Source organism: Oryctolagus cuniculus, chromosome 3 (assembly GCF_964237555.1).
Source record: "Oryctolagus cuniculus chromosome 3, mOryCun1.1, whole genome shotgun sequence".
Classification (NCBI taxonomy): domain Eukaryota; kingdom Metazoa; phylum Chordata; class Mammalia; order Lagomorpha; family Leporidae; genus Oryctolagus; species Oryctolagus cuniculus.
The window spans coordinates 36,846,833-36,869,935 of NC_091434.1; the positions used below are offsets into that span (position 1 = coordinate 36,846,833).

The 23,103-nt window shown below is 41.1% G+C and overlaps 1 protein-coding gene across 1 annotated transcript in view; it reads right to left on the reverse strand.

The window, feature by feature from the left end:
• The window catches only part of NBEAL1 (neurobeachin like 1), a 211,464-nt gene that overhangs the window by 18,070 nt on the left and 170,291 nt on the right, over positions 1-23,103 (reverse strand). The window contains 8 exon segments of the mRNA XM_051849252.2: positions 1,053-1,147; positions 6,237-6,409; positions 6,764-6,873; positions 7,287-7,376; positions 10,464-10,580; positions 14,950-15,047; positions 17,398-17,502; positions 17,505-17,514. Coding sequence (XP_051705212.2) covers positions 1,053-1,147; positions 6,237-6,409; positions 6,764-6,873; positions 7,287-7,376; positions 10,464-10,580; positions 14,950-15,047; positions 17,398-17,502; positions 17,505-17,514 — 798 coding nt within the window.

Genomic DNA, 23,103 nt, shown 5'->3' on the forward strand with positions numbered 1-23,103 from the left:
CGCTGCGGCCGGTGCACCGCACTGATCTGAAGCCAGGTGCTTCTCCTGGTCTCCCATAGGGGTGCAGGGCCCAAGGATCTGGGCCATCCTCCACTGCACTCCCAGACCACAGCAGAGAGCTGGACTGGAAGAGGAGCAACCGGGACATAATCCGGTGCCCTGACCGGGACTAGAACCCGGGGTGCCGACACTGCAGGCGGAGGATTAGCCTATTGAGCCGTGGCACCAGCTGGAAATTTCTCAACATAATATATTACATAAAGAAAAATGTAGGTTGGGGCCAGTATTGTGGCTGTCACCCACAATTCCAACATCCCATATGATGTCACTTCAAGCTCCGGCTGCTCCACTTCTGATCCAGCTTCCTGCTAATATACCTGGAAAAGCAGCAGAAGATGGCTCAAGTGCTTGGGCCTCTGCTATCTTTGTGGGAAACCCAGATGGAGTTCCTAGCTTCTGGTTTTGGCTTGGCCCAGCCCTAGCTGTTGGGGCCATTTGGGGAATGAATCGGTGCATAGAAGCTCTCTCTCAAGTGCGTGCATGTGGATGGTCTCTCTCTCTCTCTCTCCTCTCACTCTCTGTCACTTTGCCTTTCAAATAAATAAATAAATCAAGTCCCGCCTGTTCCACTTCCGATCCAGCTCTCTGCTAGGGCCTGGGAAAGCAGTGGAAAATGGCACAACTGCTTGGGCCCCTGCACCCACATGGGAGACCCAAAGGAGGCTCCTGGCTCCTGGCTTTGGATCAGTGCAGCTCCTGCTGTTGTGGACAATTGGGGAGTGAACCAACAGATGGAAGACCTCTCTCTCTTTGCCTCTCCTTCTCTCTCTGTGTAACTCTGACTTTCAAATAAATAAATCTTTAAAAAAAAAGTAATGAGAATTAACAGTGAATCTGACAATTAACCCAAGTGATTAGGACAGGATAGACTATAGGAAAAAGATCACAAACTCGCTCAGTTATTCACTGTCAGAGAAAAATCTATTATCTAAGTAGCACTTCAACAGTTTTCTTGGAGTGGTCTAAACAAAGAGATTTAAATGTGTGACTACCTGTTGCGTTATTTGCCATATCATACATGTAGTATCTCTGGAGCCAGAAATCAAATGTATTCCACAGTAATCTGTAGCTAAGCAAGTCACAATATCTGTAAGAAAAAGATAAAATGAAAGTTTCATTTTTCTGGAACAGAACTATTACTACATTAGTTATTCTATCAGAGAGGAAGGCAGGAATGGCACTGGGAAAGAACAACAAGGAAAGAAGCAATGTTAAAATTGCCTAGGAAAGCTTTCTCTGAGGCCACCCTTCTTTGACCATAAGGAATAGATGCTAGGTATGGAGAATGTCTACTAGAATCTTGGGAGGATGTCAGACAGCTTGAAATGGATGCCCAATTAATTCCTATACATTTCTCTGCACTCTCATTCTCATAAAACTTCAACTCCCATTGGGAATTACAAGACTATGGAATATGCATACTCAATAAAAATAGTACATATTATGGACTAAATTTACAATATAAGAAAATCTTTCCTGAATTGCCAACAGCTGAGCTAAGTGAGCTAAGTGACACAGTGGCACAGAATTAGCAGCAGACTGCAATTCCTTTCACTAAGGTGCTTCCTAGAAAAAAAAGCTACTCTTGGGGGCCGATACTGTAACGCAGTGGATTAAAGCCCTGGCCTGAAGCACTGCCATCCCATATGGGCACCAGTTCTAGTCCCGGCTGCTCCTCTTCCGATCCAGCTCTCTGCTATGGCCTGGGAAGACAGTGGAAGATGGCCCAAGTCTTTGGGCCCCTGCATCCATGTGGGAGACCCGGAAGAAGCTCCTGGCCCCTGGCTTTGGATCGGCGCAGCTCTGACCATTGCGGGCAACTGGGGAGTGAATCAGAGATGGATGGAAGACCTCTCTCTCTCTGTCTCTACCTCTCTCTATAACTCTGCCTTTCAAATAAATAAAACAAATCTTAAAAAAAAAAGAAACTACTCAGTATTTTATTCTCTTTTTTTTTAGTGCACACAAATTTTAGATTATTTATTTTAAACTGAATCAAAAGCCAAAGCTTTAACATTTCTTACACTAAAACAGCAAAGGAGATCATTGCCCAAATCACAGAGACCCTAAGGAGGCTGACTGGTATTATACGCACCATATGTGAAAACCCAGCACTCTTAATCTCAGCTTCCTGATTTGTTAAGGAAACTGTCATTTAATCAAGTCCAAATATTCCATTCATTCTTCTTAAACCATTTATAAGGTATGTTTCTCTCTAACATAAATAAAACACACTCTAAGGCAAATTCCTTCTCATCACCTTGTTGACACATGACACCCAGTCAAGCTTGACTTTCAAGGAATTAATGCTCTTTTTCTTTTTTTTAATTTAATAAACTAAGATCTTTAATAATTTTCATATTCTCAAATAAAAGTGTTAAAGTACAACCCATCATGTTATAAAGTATGCATCATATACTTACTATTTCAATAGTGCAATAATCTCTTATACGCATATTTTTCTCAATTTGAAGACCAGTCTTTTCAATATTAATCCCTAATCCTCTAGACACTTCTGACTACTCATTATACTGTAATATACAAACATTACAGTCATTTTAATTACTTCCTTTTTTTCATCTTGCAAGTCATTTAATAGCAATGTATTATTTGGATATTCAAACCCACAGGGTAAATATATGCCAAAAAATATTGTAACGATAGAACATAAGCCAGAATAGCAGTTAATTCAGAGGAGGATATAAATTAAGGAATCACAAAGAAGCTTCAATTGTAATTATAATATTCCATTCCTTTAAATATATTAGTGATTCATGAATATTCATTATAAAGTTATTCTTTATTCTTCACATGTATTTTTGTAATCATATTTAAGTTATACAAGTTTCATGTATTTCATATATACAGATTTAGGAACATAGAGACACTTCCATCCCTACCCTCCCCCCTATCTGTACTCCAACCCTTTCTCCTCCTCCCTCTCACATTCCCACTCTTAATTTTTACAAAGATCTATTTTTAGTTTATGTAATAATCAAATAGTTAGTCTTACACTAAGTAAAAGAGTTCAACAAACAGTATGAAGAAAAAAAACACTGTTTCTCAATGGAAGAGACAATTGCTATCAACAATCATCAAATCTCAAAATATCTATTTCACTCCATTACATTTCAGGTGCTCTATTAGATACCTCAGATCAGGGAAAACATATGATATCTGTCTTTTTGGGACTGACTTATTCCACTAAGTATCATGGTTTCCAGTTGCATTCACCTTGTTACAAAAGACAGGATATCAATTTTTGTTACAGTAGTAGTATTCCATACACCATAATTTCTTTATCAACAGTTGATGGACATCTGGGTTGATTCCTTATCTTAGCTACTGTGAATCATGCTGCAAGGAACATAGGGGTACCGATAAGTCTTTCATATGCTGATTTCTTTTGGTTTGGGTAAATTCTCTACAGTGGGATGGGTGGATCATATGGTATGTCCATACTCAGACTTCTATGGTATCTCTATACTGTCTGCAACAGTGGTTGCACCAGTTTATATTCCCACCACAGTGGACAAGGGTACCTTTTAAACAAAACATCCTCACCAGCATTTGTTGTTTGTTGACTTCTGTATGAGAGCCATTCTAACTGGAGTGAGGTGAAACCTCACTGTGATTTTGATTTGCATTTCCCTGATGGCTGATGGCTAGTGATCTCAAGCATTTTCTCAAGTATCTGTTGGCCATCTGAATGTTCTTTTTGGAAAAATACCTGTTCAAGTCCTTTGCCCATTTTTAAACTGGTTTGTTTTGTTTTTGTTGAATTTCTCAAGCTCTTTTTAGATTCTGGATGTTAATCCTTTATCAGTTGCGTAGCTTGCAAATATTTTCTCCCATTCTGCGGGTTTCCTTGTCATTTTGTTGAGTGTTTCTTTTGCAGTGCAGAAGCTTCTCAGCTTGATGTAATACCATTTGTCAAATTTGGCTTTGATTGCCAGTGCCAACGCCAAGGTATCTTTGCCTATGCCAATGACTTGCAGAGTTTCCCAAATGTTCTCTAGTAATTTGATGGTATCAGGTCACAGATTTAGGTCTTTGATCCATTTTGAGGGGATTTTTGTGGAAGGTGTTAAGTTATGAGTCTGGTGTCAGTCTACTACTGCACATGGAGATCCAGTTTCTTCTCCAGCACCATCTGTTGAGACTGTCCTTGCTCCAGGGATTGTTTTTAGCTCCTCTGTCAAAGATAAGTTGGTTGCAGATGCATGGGTTGATTTCTGGAGTTTCTATTCTGTTACACTGGTCTACATACTTGTTTTTGTGCCAGCACCAACCTGTTTTGATTATAACTGCCCTGTAGTATGTCTTAAAATTAGGTATTGTGATGCCTCTGGCTTTGTTTTTGCTGTTTAAGACTGCATTAGCTATTCGAGGTCTCTTGTGTATCCATATGAATTTTAGGATCATTTTTTCTAGATCTGTGAAGAATGTCATTGGTAGTTTGACTGGGATTGCATGGAATCTGTAAATTGCTTTCAGTAGTATGCACATTTTGATGATGTTGAATCTTCCAATCCATGAATATGGAAGATTTTTCCATTTTTTTGTGTCTTCTTCTATTTCACTCTTTAATGTTTTGTAATTTTCATGGTAGAGATCTTTGACACCCTTGGTTAAATTCATTCCAAGGTATTAAATTTTTTTTGGAGCTACTGTGAATGGGAATGATCTTAAAAGTTCTTTCTCAGCCATGGCATTGTCTGTGTAGACAAAGGCTACTGATTTTTCTGCGTGGATTTTATATCCTGCTACTTTACCAAACTCTTCTGAGTTCCAATAGTCTTTCAGTGGAGTCTTTTGGATACCCTATACATAGAATCATGACATTTGCAAATAAGGATTGTATGATTTTCTCCTTTCCAATTTGTATCCCTTTGATTTCTTTTTCTTTCCCAATGGCTCTGGCTAAAACTTCCAGGACTATATTAAATAGCAATGGTGCAAGTGGGCATCCTTGTCTCCTTGTCTGGGTCTGGATATTAGGGGGAATGTTTCCAGTTTTCCCCATTCAATCGAATCCTGGCTGTGGGTTTGTCATAAATTGCCTTGTCTCTGTTGAGGAATGTTCCTCTATACCAAATTTGCTTAAGGTTTTTATCATGAAAGGATGTTGTATTTTATCAAGTGTTTTTCTGCATCTATTGAGATAACCATATGGTTTTTGTTCTTCGGTTTGATAATATGATGCATCACATTTATTGATTTGTGAATGTTGAACCATCCCTAACCCCAGGGATAAATTCTACTTTGTCTAAGTGAATGATCTTTCTGATGTGTTGTTGGATTCAATTAGCTAATATTTTGTTGAGGATTTTTGCATCTATGTGCATCAAGGTTATTGGTCTTTAGTTCTCTTTCTCTGTTGTATCTTTTTCTGGCTTAGGAATTAAAGTGATGAAGGCTTCAGATTTTATTCTTATATTAAAGACTGACATACTAAGAAACACCAGGCTAAACAACATCAGCAATTTTACCTTGCTCCAACTTTACTGTTAATATACTAATAGGGCAGTTGATGTTTTACTGACTGACAAGTTTTGTTACTATCTTGCCTTAAAAATTCTTGTTCCTGTAAGTCAATTTTTTTTATAGGAGTTATTTATCTACTTAAGAGGCAGTACAGAGAGAGGGAGCAACAGAGAGAGAGGTCTTCCATCCATTGGTTCACTCCCCAAAGGGCTGCAACAGCTGGAGCTGGGCTGATCCAAAGCCAGGAGCTAGGAGCTTCTTCTGGGTCTTTCACTTCAGGTGCAGGGGCCCAAGCACTTGAGCTGTGTTCTACTACTTTCCCAGGCTGTTAGCAGAGAGCTGGATCAGAAGTGGAACAGCCGGGATTCGAACCAGTGCCCATATGGGTTGCCAGAACTGCATGCTTAACCCTCTACAACACAGTGCCCGTCCCTGTAAGTCGATTTTTAAAAGACTTAGCTTTAACATCTTCCACATATCATGAAAATGCACTTAACTTATACTGTCCTTTAATATAGTGCCAGTACATTAGATATTCTTATAGAAAGCATATAAAATTTATGATATTGCACTATCAAAAAGTCTACTCAGCTTCAAAGGTAAATTTTAATACTCTTTACAAGGAACATATATGACTTACAGTTAGAAAAAAAATTAGTTTTCTTTTATAAAAAACGTTCAATGCTTACCCATATGTCTGATATGGTGTGAGATAATTTTGCCTTTTGTAAGTGACATTACTTGGATGCTATTATCCCAGTGTCCAGCACTGAAGAGCAACTTTGCATCATGTGATACTACAAACAGCTTGGAAGTGACCTCCAGCCCTGGAGCAAAAGGACCATTGATACTACGCTGAGTTCTGTAAATACAATTAAATAATATTAGACTTTTCCTTAAAAGGTCACTTGGACCAATAGCAACTGTTTTGAAAAATCTCTCTAAAACAGATATAAAAAATAAGTTCCAAATGTTCTATTTGGAATGTCCATTACTAAATGATAAAAAGACTTTCAGAAAATATATTAACCTTACTTTCTTCATGTTAATTTTTAAAAAATGTTTATTAATTTGTTTATTTGAAAGGCAGAGTAACAGGGGGGAGGAGGAGGAAGAAGAGGAGGAGGAGGAGGATGTGAATAAATTAATTTAGTTGTTCTTCCTGGCAATAAGGTATATGTTGCAGCTGCTTTGGTTTAAATGTTGATTTACTTACTTTGGATTTGTCACAGTTTGATCCTTGATGAATGTGAAGTAATTAGATATGTTTCTGTCATAAGGCAGCCATCCATGTGTTCCAATAACATAATTCATGCTTACTGTTACCTGGAAAGGAACAGATGAAGACTCAAAGAAAGTAGCACAGAATACCCAGATGCACAAGATGTCAGCATTTACTATTGAGAGAATACTGTGGGACAGTGCACTTAAATCAGGAAACTCATTAAGAAAGTTAAATGGGAAAAGCTCTTAATTTTAAGAAAAGCTGTCAAACACAATCTCTAATAGGATTGGAGGGTGAACCAACGGCAAAGGAAGACCTTTCTCTCTCTCTCTCTCTCTCACTGTCCACTCTGCCTGTCAAAAAAAAAAATGTGTACATAGAAGATACATTTTTATATTTGGCAAATTTTTTCTACAAAATTTTCTGTACTATTTTAAAAAAGATTTTTTTCTTTTCTTTTTATTAAGTTGTAATGGATATAGTTATAGAGTGAAAAAGTTAAAAATCTACTTACCAGTAACTCAGGGCTGCCTTGAGACATAAAAGAACGTGACTGATTTTTGGGGACAATGGCCTTTAAGAGTGGAATACCGTCACTAATTCCCTATGAAATAAAAGAGGCACAGTGGCTGGATCTGTTCATATCTATTAGGCACAATAACGGACAATTTTTATCTCTTGAAACAAGGATGAATTCTATAACATATAGCACTTTAACTCTATCAAAGTATATAATCAGTCAACGTAAAATGTGGGGAAGGAATTATATACCATATTTGGATGATAAAATTGAAACGAACAAACAGAAAGAAAGAAAGAAAGAAAGAAAGAAAGAAAGAAAGAAAGAAAGAAAGAAAGAAAGAAAGAAAGAAAGAAAGAAAGAAAGAGACAGAAAGAAAGACGGGAAGGAAGGAAGGAGGGAAGGAGGGAGGAAAGGAGGGAAGGAGGGAAGGAGGGAAGGAGGGAAGGAGGGAAGGAGGGAGGAAAGGAGGGAAGGAGGGAAGGAGGGAAAGAAGGACGAAATTACTGGCAGTCAAAGATACTGTGCTTTGTATCCTGTTACAGATCCTGTTACTAGGGAGAGCTACTGTTGAAACATGGTGGGTACAGATGGACAAACATGCACTGTATCTGTAGATGGCACTCAAACAATCTCACTAATGAGTACACATAATAAAACAGTTCTATCAACATTATATAATAGAGGTCTGTCAGATTATGGGTAAATAGGGATTTAGGGGTTCCCTTAAGTGCAAGTAAAGAGTTAACACTGCAGAACTAATACTGCTGTCTTTAGAAATGCCTGCTACAAGGTCAACACTTGCCTAGATCTGGGACTCTGCTGGCAGATAAGTTCCTTACAATGATATAAAACTTTCCCTGAATGCTAAGCATGCCTCATTATGCCTAGAAAGTCTGTGCAAACAATACGGTTTATGCTGAACACTTACTTTTCTTCCAGAGTCTAGAATATTGGTATGTGCTAATAAGCACAGCAGTGCTTATATGACCAGCCTCCAATAAAACTTTGGATGTTGAGTTTTGAATGAGCATCCTGGATAGATAAAAATGTATTTTCACATTTCATTACAAGGGGAATTAAACATGTACTGAATGACTCCACTGGGAAAGGACTCTTGCAATATGCATGTCCCTGGCTACTTCTGGTTTTGTTTTTTGTTTGTTTGTTTTTTTTTGTTTGTTTGTTTGTTTTTTTTCCCCGTGTGTCTTTTCTCTTGGCTGATGTTGCTTTGTATCCCTTCACTATAACCAGTGTTAGCCATTAGTACAACTCTTACTTTGAATCCTGTGATTCTTCCTGGCAAATCACTGAACCTGGGTGCTGTTTGGAGAGCCACAACACATCTTAGAATCATTTCTGAACTTTGTTTCCATGTGTTTTGAGTTCTAAGCAACTGTCTGAGACACTTCTGGAAAATAAATAACTATCTCAAACAACATGAACCTAGAGAAAGAGTAACAGATTTCCTTATCAAAATATGCTGGGGGGACAGCGCTGTGGTGCAGTGGGTTAAAGCCCTGGCCTGAAGTGCCAACATCCAATATGGGCGCCGGTTCTAGTCCCAGCTGCTCCTCTTCCTATCCAGCTCTGCTATGGCCTGGGAAAGCAGTAGAAGATGCCCAAGTCCTTGGGCCCCTGCACCCACGTGGGAGACCCGGAAGAAGCTCCTGGCTCCTGGCTTTGGATTGGCACAGCTCTGGCCTTTGCGGCCAATTGGGGAGTGAACCAGCGGATGGAAGACCTCTCTCTGTCTCTCCCTCTCTCTGTAACTCTGTCTTTCAAATAAATAAAATAAATCTTAAAAAAATATGCTGGAACTTAAAACCATTCATCTTAGTAAAATTCATTATAATGCTATAACAGTTATAAACCTCAACTGATTTTTATATTAAATTCTCCAAAAAAATCTGTATATTTTCCCATGGCATTTCCTATGAATGTAAGAAACACATTACAGTGGTAGTTTAATGCAGGATTTTACAAACTACAGCTTGTGGAACAAATCTAGCCCACTGCCCGTTTTGTAGGTGGTAAGTAAGCTAAGGATGATTTTTACATTTTTAGAATGTTAAATTTAAGTGGTTATATATGTACCTACATAGCACCCTTCACTTTGCCTCAGCCTACAAACCCAGAATATTTACTATCTGGCCTTCAAAGAGAAAGTTTACCAACCCCTGCTATGCTGTATGAGAGAATATTTGTTCTATGCATGTCTCCACAATATTCTGAATAACAATAACATTTTAATTTTCATTTTTCTTTCTGTTCTAATTGTAAGTACATTCATGTACCTCATAACAACATTCTGAATTATTGAAAGTAATTCAATATGTATATTAAAATGTTTGGTTTTTTTCTTAAATCATTTATCTCCATTTTATTTGAAAGGTAGAGATAGAGAAAGATCTCCCATCCACTGGTGCATTCTCCAAATACCCACAAGACCCAAGGCTGGCTGGGCCAGGCAGAAGGCAGCAACAATCCCAGATCTCAATCTGGGTTACCCAGGTGGGGGCAGGGACCCAGGTACACAATTCATCATCTGCTGCCTCCCAGGGTGCACTTTAGCAGAAAACTGCATAGGAAGCAGAGTTGGGACTTGAGTTCAGATACTCTGATATGGGATGCAGGTGCCTCAATTGGCTTCTCAATCCTTATGCCACAAACCCGGCCCACATTTGAATTTTACATTTGAATCTGAATGTACTCTTTCAATTACAGCAATAACTAGTCTTATTTTACCTGGCTATTCCTTCTGATACTATCAATTAATAATATTATTTACTGGGACATATTTTATGCATGAGGAAATATTTTTCTAAGAGTTATTAAAATATAATCTTTTTCTACATATAATCTCAATTGTCACAAAAAGCATTTTAAACCAAAGTTTATTTTTCTCTTCTTCTGGAAAACATGAAGTAGAAAAAAGCAAGCCAGTAGAAACAGCTCAGAATACCATTCACCAACAAAGCTTTCAATAAAGTCCATAAGAAGATTATTACAGTGTAATTTATTATTACTATTTCCTATAATTACTATTATAACCCTTCCACTATTTACTATAATTACTATTATAACCTTCTTCATGAAAGAATGAAATAAACTTTAAGGTGTATAGAATTCACAGAGCAAACTTCTTGATATTACTGAGTTGCATTTTACCTCTATAAAAAACGACTTGAGTTCAGGGAGGTGTTGAAAGAGGTTTAAGGTTGAAGTGTCCGATTTGGTCTGCTTCTGAATCGCCTCCTCTGCTGACAGTCTAGGAGGGTGTGGTTCCTTCAAAATAATTTTAAGGAAAAATAATTCCACAATTATATTACAACATCTCTTGCTAGGTTCCTTCACATACACTGGGCTGCAGCAATAATGGGTTACATACCATGCACTGTTCCCAACTCTGTACTATTCCCTCCTCAGTCACTACCCCACCTCTTCCAGTCCATGGAAACCCAGTTCTACGGTAAAGTTTTTTCTACCGATCTCTCTCCTGAATTTCTAGGTCAGAATTAATTATTCTCTTCTGTTTTTCCCTTGGTGAATTATTTAGTACTCATTTCTTTCTATATCAGATTACAAATGGTTGCTATGGTCTGTCTTCTCCAGTGAGGCTATATTTTCAAAGAAAGAATTTACTGATTTACATGAAAGGCAGAGAGAGAAATAGATAGGTAGACAGACAGATACATACATACATGCATGCATGCATAGATACAGAGAGAGAGAGAGCGCGCGAGAGCGAGAGCGAGCGAGCTACATCTGCAGGTTCTCTCCCCAGATGCCTTTAAAGCTGGGAGCTGAAGCCAAGAACACAACCACAGTCTCCTACGTAGGAGGCAGGAACCTGAATTCTTGAGGCATTTCCTCTGACTCCCAGAGTCTGCACTATCAGAAAGCAGGAGTCAGGAGCTGGAGCTGGGAATCAAGTCCAGGCAGTTCAGTGTGGCATGCCAGAATCTTAACCTGTGTTTTAACCACTAGGCCAAATGCCCACCCTAGGCTATAGTTTATCTTTTTATTTTAAGATTTATTTATTTATTTGAAATTCAATAAATAAATAAAGAAGAAGAAACACACAGAGAGAGGTCTTCAATTTGCTAGTTCACTTCTCATGTGGCCACAACTGCCAGGGCTGAGCCAGGCCAAAGCCAGGAGCCAGGTACTTCATCTAGGGCTCCCACATACGTAGCAGGGGCCCAGATACTCAGGCAATCTTCAGCTGCTTTTCCCAGGCTATTAACAGGGAACTGGATGGAAAGTGGAGCAGCTAGGACACAAACCAGTACCCATGTAGGATGATAATATCATGGGCAGTGGTTTTACCCACTATACCACAACACTGGCCCCTACAGTTTATCTTAAAACCATATATAAGGGGCTGCTGCTGTGGTGTTGCAGGTAAAGGCACTGCCTGCAGTACTAGCATCCCATATGGGCGGTGGTTCGAGACCCAACTGTTCCACTTCCAATCCAGCTCTGTTATGGTTTGGGAAAGTAGTAGAAGATGGCCCAAGTGCTTGGGCCCCTGCATCTGTGTGGGAGACCCAGAAGAAGCTCCTGGCTCCTGGCTTTGGATTGGCCCACCTCTGCCTGCTGTGGCCATTTGGGGAGTGAACCAGCAGATGGAAGATTCTCTCTTTGCCTCTGCCTCTGTGTAACTCTGCCTTTCAAATAAAATAAAATAAATATTTTTTTAAAAAACCCATATATAAACCATTCTTATTTCTGGATTTTCTACACCTAGAACACTATTGGAAACATGGTAGATGCTTAATAAATGTTTTTTAAAAACTAAATGCAGTATTCAAAATTTACAATTTGGTTGAATCTTTAATTCCTGCAACAAGATTGAAATATCAACATTATCAGAATCAAACTACAGATAATGTGCATACTTTTCAAATAAATTATTAATCCCTCTTAACTTTCATGTCAGAGACACAGAATAATATCTGAATTCTTATACATATATGAAAAAAATGACAAATACAGTTAAAGACACAGAATGCAGAATATAATTCTGTCTAAAGGGGATTCTTTCATCTCTATCACAAAGTATTACATTGCAAGTAACAGTTATGAGAGCTTAAGTATTTAAATGTTCAGCTCGAAATAAGTATTATTTACTTTATATGTTTAAAAGATTTATTTTATTTATTTGAAAGGCAGAATTCAGGAAGGAGAGAGAGAGAGAGAGAGAATCTTCCATCTGCTGGCTCATTCCCCAAATGGCTGCCAAAGGCCAGGGCTGGGCCAGGCTGAAGCCAGGAGCCTGGAACACCATCTGGGTTTCCCCTGTGGGTGGCAGGTGCCGAAACACTTGGACCATCTTCTTCTGCTTTCCTAGGCACATTAGCAGAGAGCAGGATTGGAAGTGTAGCAGCTGGGACATGAACCAGCTTTTATGGAATGCTGGCATCACAGATGGCACCTTAATCTGCTACACCACTTTATTTTAAATTAAAGGCTGATTTTTATATATTTTTTAAGTAAGTAAAAACTAATTGGGCCGCTGCTGTGGCTCAATAGGCTAATCCTCCGCCCGCGGCGCTGGCACACCGGGTTCTAGTCCCGGTCGGGGCACTGGATTCTGTCCCAGTTGCCCCTCTTCCAGGCCAGCTCTATGCTGTGGCCAGGGAGTGCAGTGGAGGATGGCCCAAGTCCTTGGGCCCTGCACCTGCATGGGAGACCAGGAGAAGCACCTGGCTTCTGCCTTCGGATCAGCACGGTGCGCCGGCCGCAGCGTGCTGGCCGCAGTGGCCATTGGAGGATGAACCAACGGTAAAAGAAAGACCTGTCTCTCTCTCTCACTGTCCACTCTGCCTGTCAAAAAATAAAAAATAAAATAAAAATTAAAAAATTAAAAAAACTAATTAGCATACTCTTGCAAAACAGAGCTGTATAACATGTTCTACTTTATTCTTTTACTTTTGCCTTCTGACTGTACCAGAAGTTACATCACAAGCTAGGGCTTAGACATACTACTGCTGTAATAGTTGTGGAGATTTCAATTCAAGAAGTATTTTTATTGTATACACGCTATGTGCAAGAAATATACAAAGATGATTAAGAGAAGGCTGCTGCCTTTAATATATTTATAATTAACTGAGGCAAACTGATAAATATAGGGAATTATGGCAGAAAGTGACAATATAAAGGCCTACAAGAACAAAGAAAAGACATCTAGTTTAACAGAATGCTTACAGCTATCAATTCAGAGGGCACATAGCATGGCAGAAAATACAATGGTCTTGCATGTAAATCCTGCCCTATCACTTTCTGATTATGCAAACTTAAAAAAAGTATTTTTGTAAGGTTACTGCATTACCAAGTATTATATTCTGGGAGGCTTGGCTTTATCACCTCAAAAATGAGAATAACTGCATATTTACTGTGAACACTAGGTAAAGCTACTAACAGTGATTAGAATATAAAGGATCCATTTAATAAATGGTATATTATTGTGTATTCCTTATCTCTAAATTCATATACTAATGAAGATCAAGACATTTTTGAAAATAAACGTAAGATTAATATTTAATAATTTTATATTTTATAGATTTTATAATATGATTCCAAGGGCTGGGTTTGGGCTCTATATGTTAAGTACCATTTCAGGAAAGAGGTGAACTAGCAGAAGTCAGCATATGACAAAGTTCAAATATAAGAATGTTTTAATGGCTACCCTAATTGTCATGTTTTTTCTCCCTTGGAAATGATATAGAGTTGGGGCCGGCTCTGTGGTATGGTAGGCTAAGCCTCCATCTGCAGCACTGGCATCTCTTATGGGCTGCAGTTTGTGTCCTTGCTGCTTCTCTTCCAATTCAGCTTTCTACCACGGCCTAGGAAAGCAGTAGAAGATGGTCAAGTGCTTGGGCCCCTGCACCCACCTGGGAGACCTGGAAGAAGTTCCTGGCTTTAGCTTGGTCAACCCTAGTCGTTGCAGCCATTTGGGAAGTGAACCAGTGGATGGAAGACCTTTCTCTCTGTCTTTGCCTCTCTCTGTAACTCTAGCTCTCAAATAAATTAATTTAAAAAAAAGATATAGTATGACTAACTTTCTGAATAAATATTTTCTGTGACAGAGTAATTAGCTAAATATGTGGGTCTTCAAAGACTTTTTTAATTTATTCTATTTATTTGAGAGGCAGAAAGACAGAAAAAGAGATAAATTTCCCATTTGCTGGATCACTCCCCAGAAGCCGACACAGTTAGGTTGGGCCAAGACATAACCAGGAGCTGCAAACTCAATTTTGGTCTCCATGGGTGTTAGGGACTCAGCTACTTAAGTCATCACGTGCTGCCTTCCAGGGTACACATTAGCAGGAAGCTGGAATTGGGAATGGAACTCAAACTTGAACTCAGGTGCTCAGAAATGGGATGTGGCATCCCAGTAGCATCTTAACCACCACAACAAAAGCCCAACCATATATGTGGATCTTGACTACAGTATTTTGTTTTGCCTTTTTTTCCCAATATGAACAATCATTTAAATGTATTTAGTTTTAAGTCATAATATTTTTTCTAAATTCTACATTATAATTCTGAAATAATATTTTTAAACAGTTAAAATCCTTAAAAATACTGTTAGTCCTATTCCTTAGTTATTCAATTCTAAACTGAGTTGTCCATAACTTATATGATTTACCTTTAACAGCTGACAAGGTGTTTGCCCAAAATTATTAATCATTCCTTCTAAGGCTTTTCTTTCCTTCTCATCTGTCAAGGCATCCAGATCTACAGCTCCTAAAACCAGAAGAAACAATCAACTCAGTCTAGAGTGAAAACAAATCAGCAAACCATATCATTCATTAATACATGAGACACTAGTTACTATATTTTCAATAAAATTATTCTCTTCTCCAACCTGTAAAAACACTATGAAGAGGTAATTCTTTTTAAAATAGCAAATCTCCAAACATCAAATATATATAAATTTCATCCATTCCTTAGAGCTAAAATGTTTTTATATTAAAAAATTTTAATGTATATATTTATTTGATATAGAGCGAGAAAAAGACAGAGAGAGAGAGAGAGAGAGAGAGAGAGAAACACAAGATCTCATCCAGTGGTTCACTCTCTTAAACACACACAGTGGCCAAGAGAGCTGGAAACTCAATCCCACTCTCCCACATGAGTGGCAGGAACCCAGCTACTGTAGCCATCACTGCTACCTCTGTGGATTCCTGGTACTCTGATATGGTATGCAGGTGTACTGACCAGTATCTATACCACTAGGCCAAATGCCCGCCTCTAAAATATTTTAAACAATTAAATGCTAACTGGTACTCCTTAAAGTTTCATTTGGGAAAATACAAAAATAAAAGTTATACTTAAAATACAATTAATTGTCTTCTTCATGACAGGCAAGCCTCAAATTATAGTAGTAACTAACTGCTCAAAGATACAAAAATTTTTTTTGAAACAGGTTTTACATTCTTTTTAAAGATTTATTTTATTTATTTGAAAGAGCCACAGAGAGAGGTAGACAGAGACACAGAGAGAGAGAGAGAGAGAGAGAGAGAGGTCTTCCATCTGCTGGTTCATGCCCCATATGGCCACAGTTGAGCTGATATAAAGCCAGGAGCCAGAAGCTTCTTGCAGGTCTCCTACATAGGTGCAGCAGCCTAAGGACTTGGGCCATTCCTCTGATGCTTTCCCAGGTGCATTAGCAGGGAGCTGGATCAGAAGTGGAACAGCTGGGACTCAAATCGGTGCCCATATGGGATGCTGGCATCCCAGAAGGCAGCTTAAACCACTATGCCACAATGCCAGCTCCCTAACTGATCATACTTCAGCCACATCTAATGAGGATGGTTGCACAGTTAGTAATTAGCCACAGTAGTTAGGTCCATGCTCTTAACACCCAAGCAATAGTACCTCCCTACAAACTGATTTCCTGAATGGACATGGCATGGTAAATATATGCTTGTTTATTTATCAAAAATCACATTAGCTCTGCTTAAATTCATATAACTTCACACTAGTCATAACCTTAGAAGTGGAAAAAAGAGAGCTACTTTTAAAAACCACCACAAAAAGTTCTTGATACTGAGCTAAATGTCACTTTATTTATCATTTGAAGAATTTATCTGTAATCCTGAAGGCTTTCTTTCAAAATCTGCTAAAAGTTTGCAATAAAATAGATAGCGCCCCTTCACTGAAAATTTAATCTTGAATATTCATTATAGGACCCAACTGAATGGAAACCTATTCCAGAGATCAGAAATCAGAAACTCCTGTGACACTAATAATTGACATTTATAATTAGTTTGCATTTTTATTTAATTGCTACTAATCCAAAAAAGTAGCAGATTCTTAATCTCTCAAACAGAATGCTGTTTCTTAAGATAGTCTTTCTCATATTGAATAGTTCAAAACACTATATATAAACACATATTAAACAGTTTCTGTCAAAGTAATGCAAGAGGGGTGGGTGTCTGGCCCAGTGATTGTGATGCCGGAGTTCAAACTTTGGCTCTGATTCCAGCTTCCTGCTAACAGGCATCCTGTGATGGAACAGGTCATGATAAGAATAGTTTGGTCCTTGCTACCCACATGGAAGTTTACTAAGTTCCTGGCTCCTGGCTTCTACCTGGCACAACCCAGGGCACTGTGGACATCTGGGGATACACCAGCAGATGATAGCTGTTTGTCTTCCCCTCTCTTGGTTTCCTTCATTTTTTGTATCTCCCTGCCTCCCAAGTAAATTTTTTCTTATAAATACTTTTATTTATATATTTGAGAGGTAGAGCTATAGACAGAGAGAGGGAGAGACAGAGAGAAAGGTCTTCCATCTGCTGGTTCACTCCCCAAATGGCCACAATAGCTAGAGCTGAGCTGATCAGGAGCCAGGAGCATCTTCTGGGTCTCCCATGTGCGTACAGGGGCCCAAGTACTTGGGCCATCTTTCACTGCTTTCCTAGGCCATAGGCAAAGAGCTGGATCGGAAGAGGAGAAGCTGGGACATAAACTAGTGCCCATATGGGATGCCAGAACCTCAGGCCAAGGCTTTGCCTACTACCGCAGCACTGCCCCTCCCCTCAAATAAATTTTAAAAATAAAAATCGTGCAAGAAAAGTATATAGGTTTATACCTTCATAACTACAGTAATAGAAAACATTGAGTGCCTCCACTGCCGCTGGACCTCTCTGTTTATAGCCAAAAATTAGATCTATCCATTCATGAAGATGAGCAGAACATATTCAGACTCCTAAAAGAGACACATTTAAGAATCAATAGAGATACTTTCCAACTACAGTGTAAATTCAGGTACTTAAAAAAAATAAAAGCAAAAGAAACACTTCCATGTACAAATCTATATTGCTATAAATAAATTATTAAAAACCATGTTAAATATTTATTCAATATCTACTACATATATTGACTATTCATACCTACTATGACATGGGTATCTTATTATTAATATTGACATAGTCACTTCCTAAAGTAATAGGTGAAAAAATAACACAATCTAATAACAGCTGAATATCAACAACTACAGAGTTAATAACTGAAATGCATTTTTGTGGTAAATTTCAGTTGAGATAGCTGTCCAGAAATTTTCAGTTTAAGAAAAAGAAAGGGATATACACTTGATACAGCAGTTAAGACGCTGCTCAGGATTCCTGTATCCTGTATCGGAGTGTCGGGTTAGAGTCCCAGCTCCACTTCCCACTAATGTGCACTCTGAGAGGCAGCAAGTGATGGCTTAAGTACTTGGGTCCCTGTCACCACATGGAAGACATGGATTGAGCTCTTGGTTTTTGATTTCCACCTGGCCCAATCTTGACAGTTCCAGAAATTTTGGAAATAAATCAGTGGATGGATGATCTCTCACTGTCTGTCTCCCTGCCTTTTACGTAAATATAAAATAAATAAATTTAAAAAGGAAAAGAAAATAAACAATTCAAGGAAACTATGAAACCATATTGGAGTAGAAAAAAATAGCTTCAAATACTATCCCTCATAAAACAGGCTCAAGAGGTGGGCTAGGTGGCAGGCAGAGCCTTGAGCATTCTGTTAGTGTTGGCTTGAAAGACAGTGAGGAACTTGGTATTGGAGATGGGGTGAAAAGGGACTCATGGTTTAGATATGTGAAATATAGAACAGGTACTGAACGAACTCATGGACTTAGGTATGGAGACATACCAACAGAAGTATGACAGGGCCAACTGACTACTTTTAGCTACCTATCATAAAGTGTAGGAGGATAAGATGGGTTAAAAAATGAACTACCTGATTTTAAAACACAATTAAAAGAAAATAAAAGGAGCCAGACCTTGTTGACTGAAAACTATTTTTAGTTTTGAACATAGAAAAGATGTTTGAAATAAGAAACAGTCAAGAAAATAACTGAATTAGAACATCACCATTAAAATATGCCCTAGATGAAAGTTTAGTTCAAGGGTTGGCTAGGAAACAACTTGTTGAAACCTCCTAAGAATTAAAGTTGTGCCTCACAGGCCCTCTCAACTAGGAAAACAGAAAGGTTTTAAGGCATTTTTTCCAAAGTAGCCTCCCATCTAGTCCGTCCAGAGTAGAGAAGAGATTGTTTTGTAAAGTAGTATCCAGTAGAGTTGATAAACGAGAAGTCTGAAAAGGAATTATACTAGTTCAGACTAAAAGAAACTGTTCAGTGCCGGTGCCGCGGCTCACTAGGCTAATCCTCCACCTTGCAGTGCCGGCACACCGGGTTCTAGTCCTGGTCGGGGCACTGGATTCTGTCCCGGTTGCCCCTCTTCCAGGCCAGCTCTATGCTGTGGCCAGGGAGTGCAGTGGAGGATGGCCCAAATGCTTGGGCTCTGCACCCCTTGGGAGACCAGGAGAAGCACCTGGCTCCTGCCATCGGATCAGCGTGGTGCGCAGGCCGCAGCGCACTGGCAGCGGCGGCCATTGGAGGGTGAACCAACGGCAAAAAGGAAGACCTTTCTCTCTGTCTCTCTCACGGTCCACTCTGCCTGTTAAAAAAAAAAAAAAGAAAGAAAGAAAGAAACTGTTCACAAAAAGAAGAGAAACCTTTGGCTTCCAACTTACTAGGGTTAGGAAAGAAGTTGACAAAAGAAACTGATGCAAACAAAGGTCTTTTCCTTCAAAATAAAGAATTAGAGAGGAAGCCCAAAACTCAAAGGTAGAACCAAAAGTCATTAAGAACCACTTCTGGGGCAGGCATTGTGGCATGGTGGGTTAAGCTACTGTCTGCAACGCCGGCATCACAGGTGGGCTCCAATTTGAGAGTCTTGGCTGCTCCACTTGTGATTCAGCTTCCTGCTAATGCACCTGGGAAAACGGCAAAAGATAGCCCAAGTACTTGAGCTCCTGCCACCCATGTGGGAGACCCAGGTAAAGCTCTTGGGCTGTTGTACTCATTTGGGGAGTGAACCCAGTAGATGGAAGATCACTGTCCCTCCTTCTTTCTTTATAACTCTGCCTTGCAAACAATACATAAATTGTTAAAAAAAAAAAACACTCTCAGGGAATAGGTCAGAACCCTAACAAAATATGTGACAACACAGCTGTACAGCCATTCTAAACTGATAGAAACCAGTGACTACTAGGAGCCTCCTGTTTTGAATGAAGGAGTGACTACCACGGTTCTCCTATTCTGTCTCATCTGTTTTGTGGTACATGGCGGCAGATTACTTGTCTCTTTACTTCAGTCTGCAAATCCAAGGAGTCACATCTGAGTAATGTCACTCACAAATGGACTCAGTTTATACAAGATCCTGGCCTCTGGGCCTGAAGCCTTAAAGCAGCAATAAGCAAACTACTACTCTCTGTGGTCCAACCTGAATTGCTGCCAGATTGATAGGTTAGCAGCAGAACACATGCCCATCTAGTTTTGCACTATAATGGCAGAATTGAGTAGCTGTGACATAGACCAAAAAACATTCATTCTCTGAGCCTCTTACAGTTTGCCAATCCTTGCCTTAATGAGATGGGAGAGGGTGAGGGAGAGAGTGTGGGGAACAATCCGGACTAGACTGAGTTACTGGAATTAAGACTTATTCTATGCATCTGCTCTCCCACAATATGGCGCTGGGAGAGAAGTAAACAGCTTCCGCACAGCTGCCTCCAGTTCAACTGATAAACTGTAGGACTTGCTCCTGATTGGAGGAGAGCAGCGTACTCGGCGTGTGGGCAGCCGAGTTGGGATTGGCGGAGGAGGACTATAAAGGAGGAGAGAGACGGCATGCACCAGGAACATCTATGGGGAACATCTAAGGGAACCCGTGCAGCCCCCGAGAAAGCCGGCCGGCGGTGTGCCGCTCCCCTGCGGAAGTGGGGAATGCGGCCAGGGGGAACTGCCCTTCCACGGAGGTGGAAGGGATAGTAGCCAACCCGGGAAGAACCAGCAGCAAACCCGGGGAGGGCCGAGCAGACGAAAGAACAGCGCAGGGTCCTGTGTCGTTCCTCCACGAAGAGGGGGAGCGACATAATGGTGCCGTGACTCGGATATGAAGCCTAGGCAGGATTCAGTGTCGTTCCCCCACGAAGACGGGGAGCGACATAATGGTGCCGTGACTCGGATATGAAGCCTAGGCAGGGCTTAGTGTCGTTCCTCCACGAAGAGGGGGAGCGACATAATGGTGCCGTGACTCGGATATGAAGCCTAGGCAGGGTTCAGTGTCGTTCCTCCACGAAGAGGGGGAGCGACATAATGGTGCCGTGACTCGGATATGAAGCCTAGGCAGGATTCAGTGTCGTTCCCCCACGAAGACGGGGAGCGACATAATGGTGCCGTGACTCGGATATGAAGCCTAGGCAGGGCTTAGTGTCGTTCCTCCACGAAGAGGGGGAGCGACATAATGGTGCCGTGACTCGGATATGAAGCCTAGGCAGGGTTCAGTGTCGTTCCTCCACGAAGAGGGGGAGCGACATAATGGTGCCGTGACTCGGATATGAAGCCTAGGCAGGGTTCAGTGTCGTTCCTCCACGAAGAGGGGGAGCGACATAATGGTGCCGTGACTCGGATAGGAAACCTAGGACGGATAGGAAACCTGACTCGGATTAGGAAACCTAGGACGGATAGCAAACTTAGGAGGGAAGAAACGGGAAGAAATGGGAAATTACCGGAGAGAGAGACTAGCAAACAGCCTAGGGAAAAGCCGGACGAAAAGGGTGCCGGAAGAAGCTATTGAAAGCCTAGGCATAGACTCGGATACGGACTACGGGGGGAAGCTGGGAGAAATCTCTAAGGTCGAAAGCGAAAGTGAAAGCTAGAACAAACAGACTCGGACGCGGACTGTGGGGAGAGGCCAGGAGAAATGAGGGAGGAATATCGTTGGAGGAAAGTTTGGGGAAACATACCGGGTAGAGAAAAATGTTAGGGAAATTGAAGCCGCGGGGGGCAGGCCAAGGCGGACACGAAAGCCACTTTGGGATTCTCAAGTTAGCCCGGGAATAGGGGGCGAAAAGTTGAAACCAGAAGCTGAAACGTGAGCCTGGTTGGGATCCGTCTGATTAGCCCGGGGAGCAAAGGACGGGAAGCCAAACCGTGGGGCGGAGACGTATGCTGGGTTGAATTCGCCAGGCTAGCCCGGGGAACTTAGATTGAATGCTAGTGGCGGACACGTAAGCTACGCTGTGTTACTCGCGGAAGCCGCCGCGTGCAGAGAGAGCATGCGGGGCACAAGTAGATAGGGAACGGGGCTGGCGAGGCCGTGGTTCAGACGCGAAAGGGTTAAGTGCGAGACCGCGGAGCGCGCGAAGCCAAGCCGCGCAAAGCCGAGCCGCGCAGATGAGGCGCGGGCTGAAGCTGCGCAGAGCCGTGAAGCTGCCGGCAGCGCGAGGCGCCGGGAAGCTGCAGGGATAAGAGAAATAGAAGTTTAGAAATAAAATGAGAGAAATAAGAATGCTGGGAGATAGAAGTAAAATGGGAGAAATAGGAATGCCCGGAGATAGAGAAATAGAGAAATAGAAAGGCCTCCCCTCAACATGGCAACGAGAAAGTTTGGATTCGGTCTGCCTGATTAAGTGAGGCGATGAGCACGATGAGCACCTGCGGGCAGCTAGCAGCTTATGCGCCGCAGGTCACCGAAGACAGGCACGAATTAACATCAGTAAGGCTTCCCCACAATACAACAATGAGAAAGCTTGGATTCGGTCTGCCTAATTAAGGCGGTAAGCGCCAGCAAGCAGCTCGACCAGAGTATGAGCTGCAGGTCACCGAAGATAGGCACGAACCAACACTAATAAGTCTCCCCCACAATACGGCAATGAGAAGGCTTGGATTCGGTTTGCCTGATAGGTTTTGTAAGCACCTGCGGGCAGTTCTAGCAGAGTAGAGCATGCGCTGCAGGGCACCGAACACAGGCATGCATCAGTGCCTAAAAACCTCCTCACAACATGGCGAAGAGAGGACCCGGATTCGGTTTGCCTGATAGGACTTGTAAGAACCTGTGGCAACTCTAGCAAGTAGAGCAGAGTGTGTGCCACGGGGCACCGAAGACAGGCGTGTATCAACGCCAAAAATAAAAAGAAAGGGGGATCTGTGGGGAACAATCCGGACTAGACTGAGTTACTGGAATTAAGACTTATTCTATGCATCTGCTCTCCCACAATATGGCGCTGGGAGAGAAGTAAACAGCTTCCGCACAGCTGCCTCCAGTTCAACTGATAAACTGTAGGACTTGCTCCTGATTGGAGGAGAGCAGCGTACTCGGCGTGTGGGCAGCCGAGTTGGGATTGGCGGAGGAGGACTATAAAGGAGGAGAGAGACGGCATGCACCAGGAACATCTATGGGGAACATCTAAGGGAACCCGTGCAGCCCCCGAGAAAGCCGGCCGGCGGTGTGCCGCT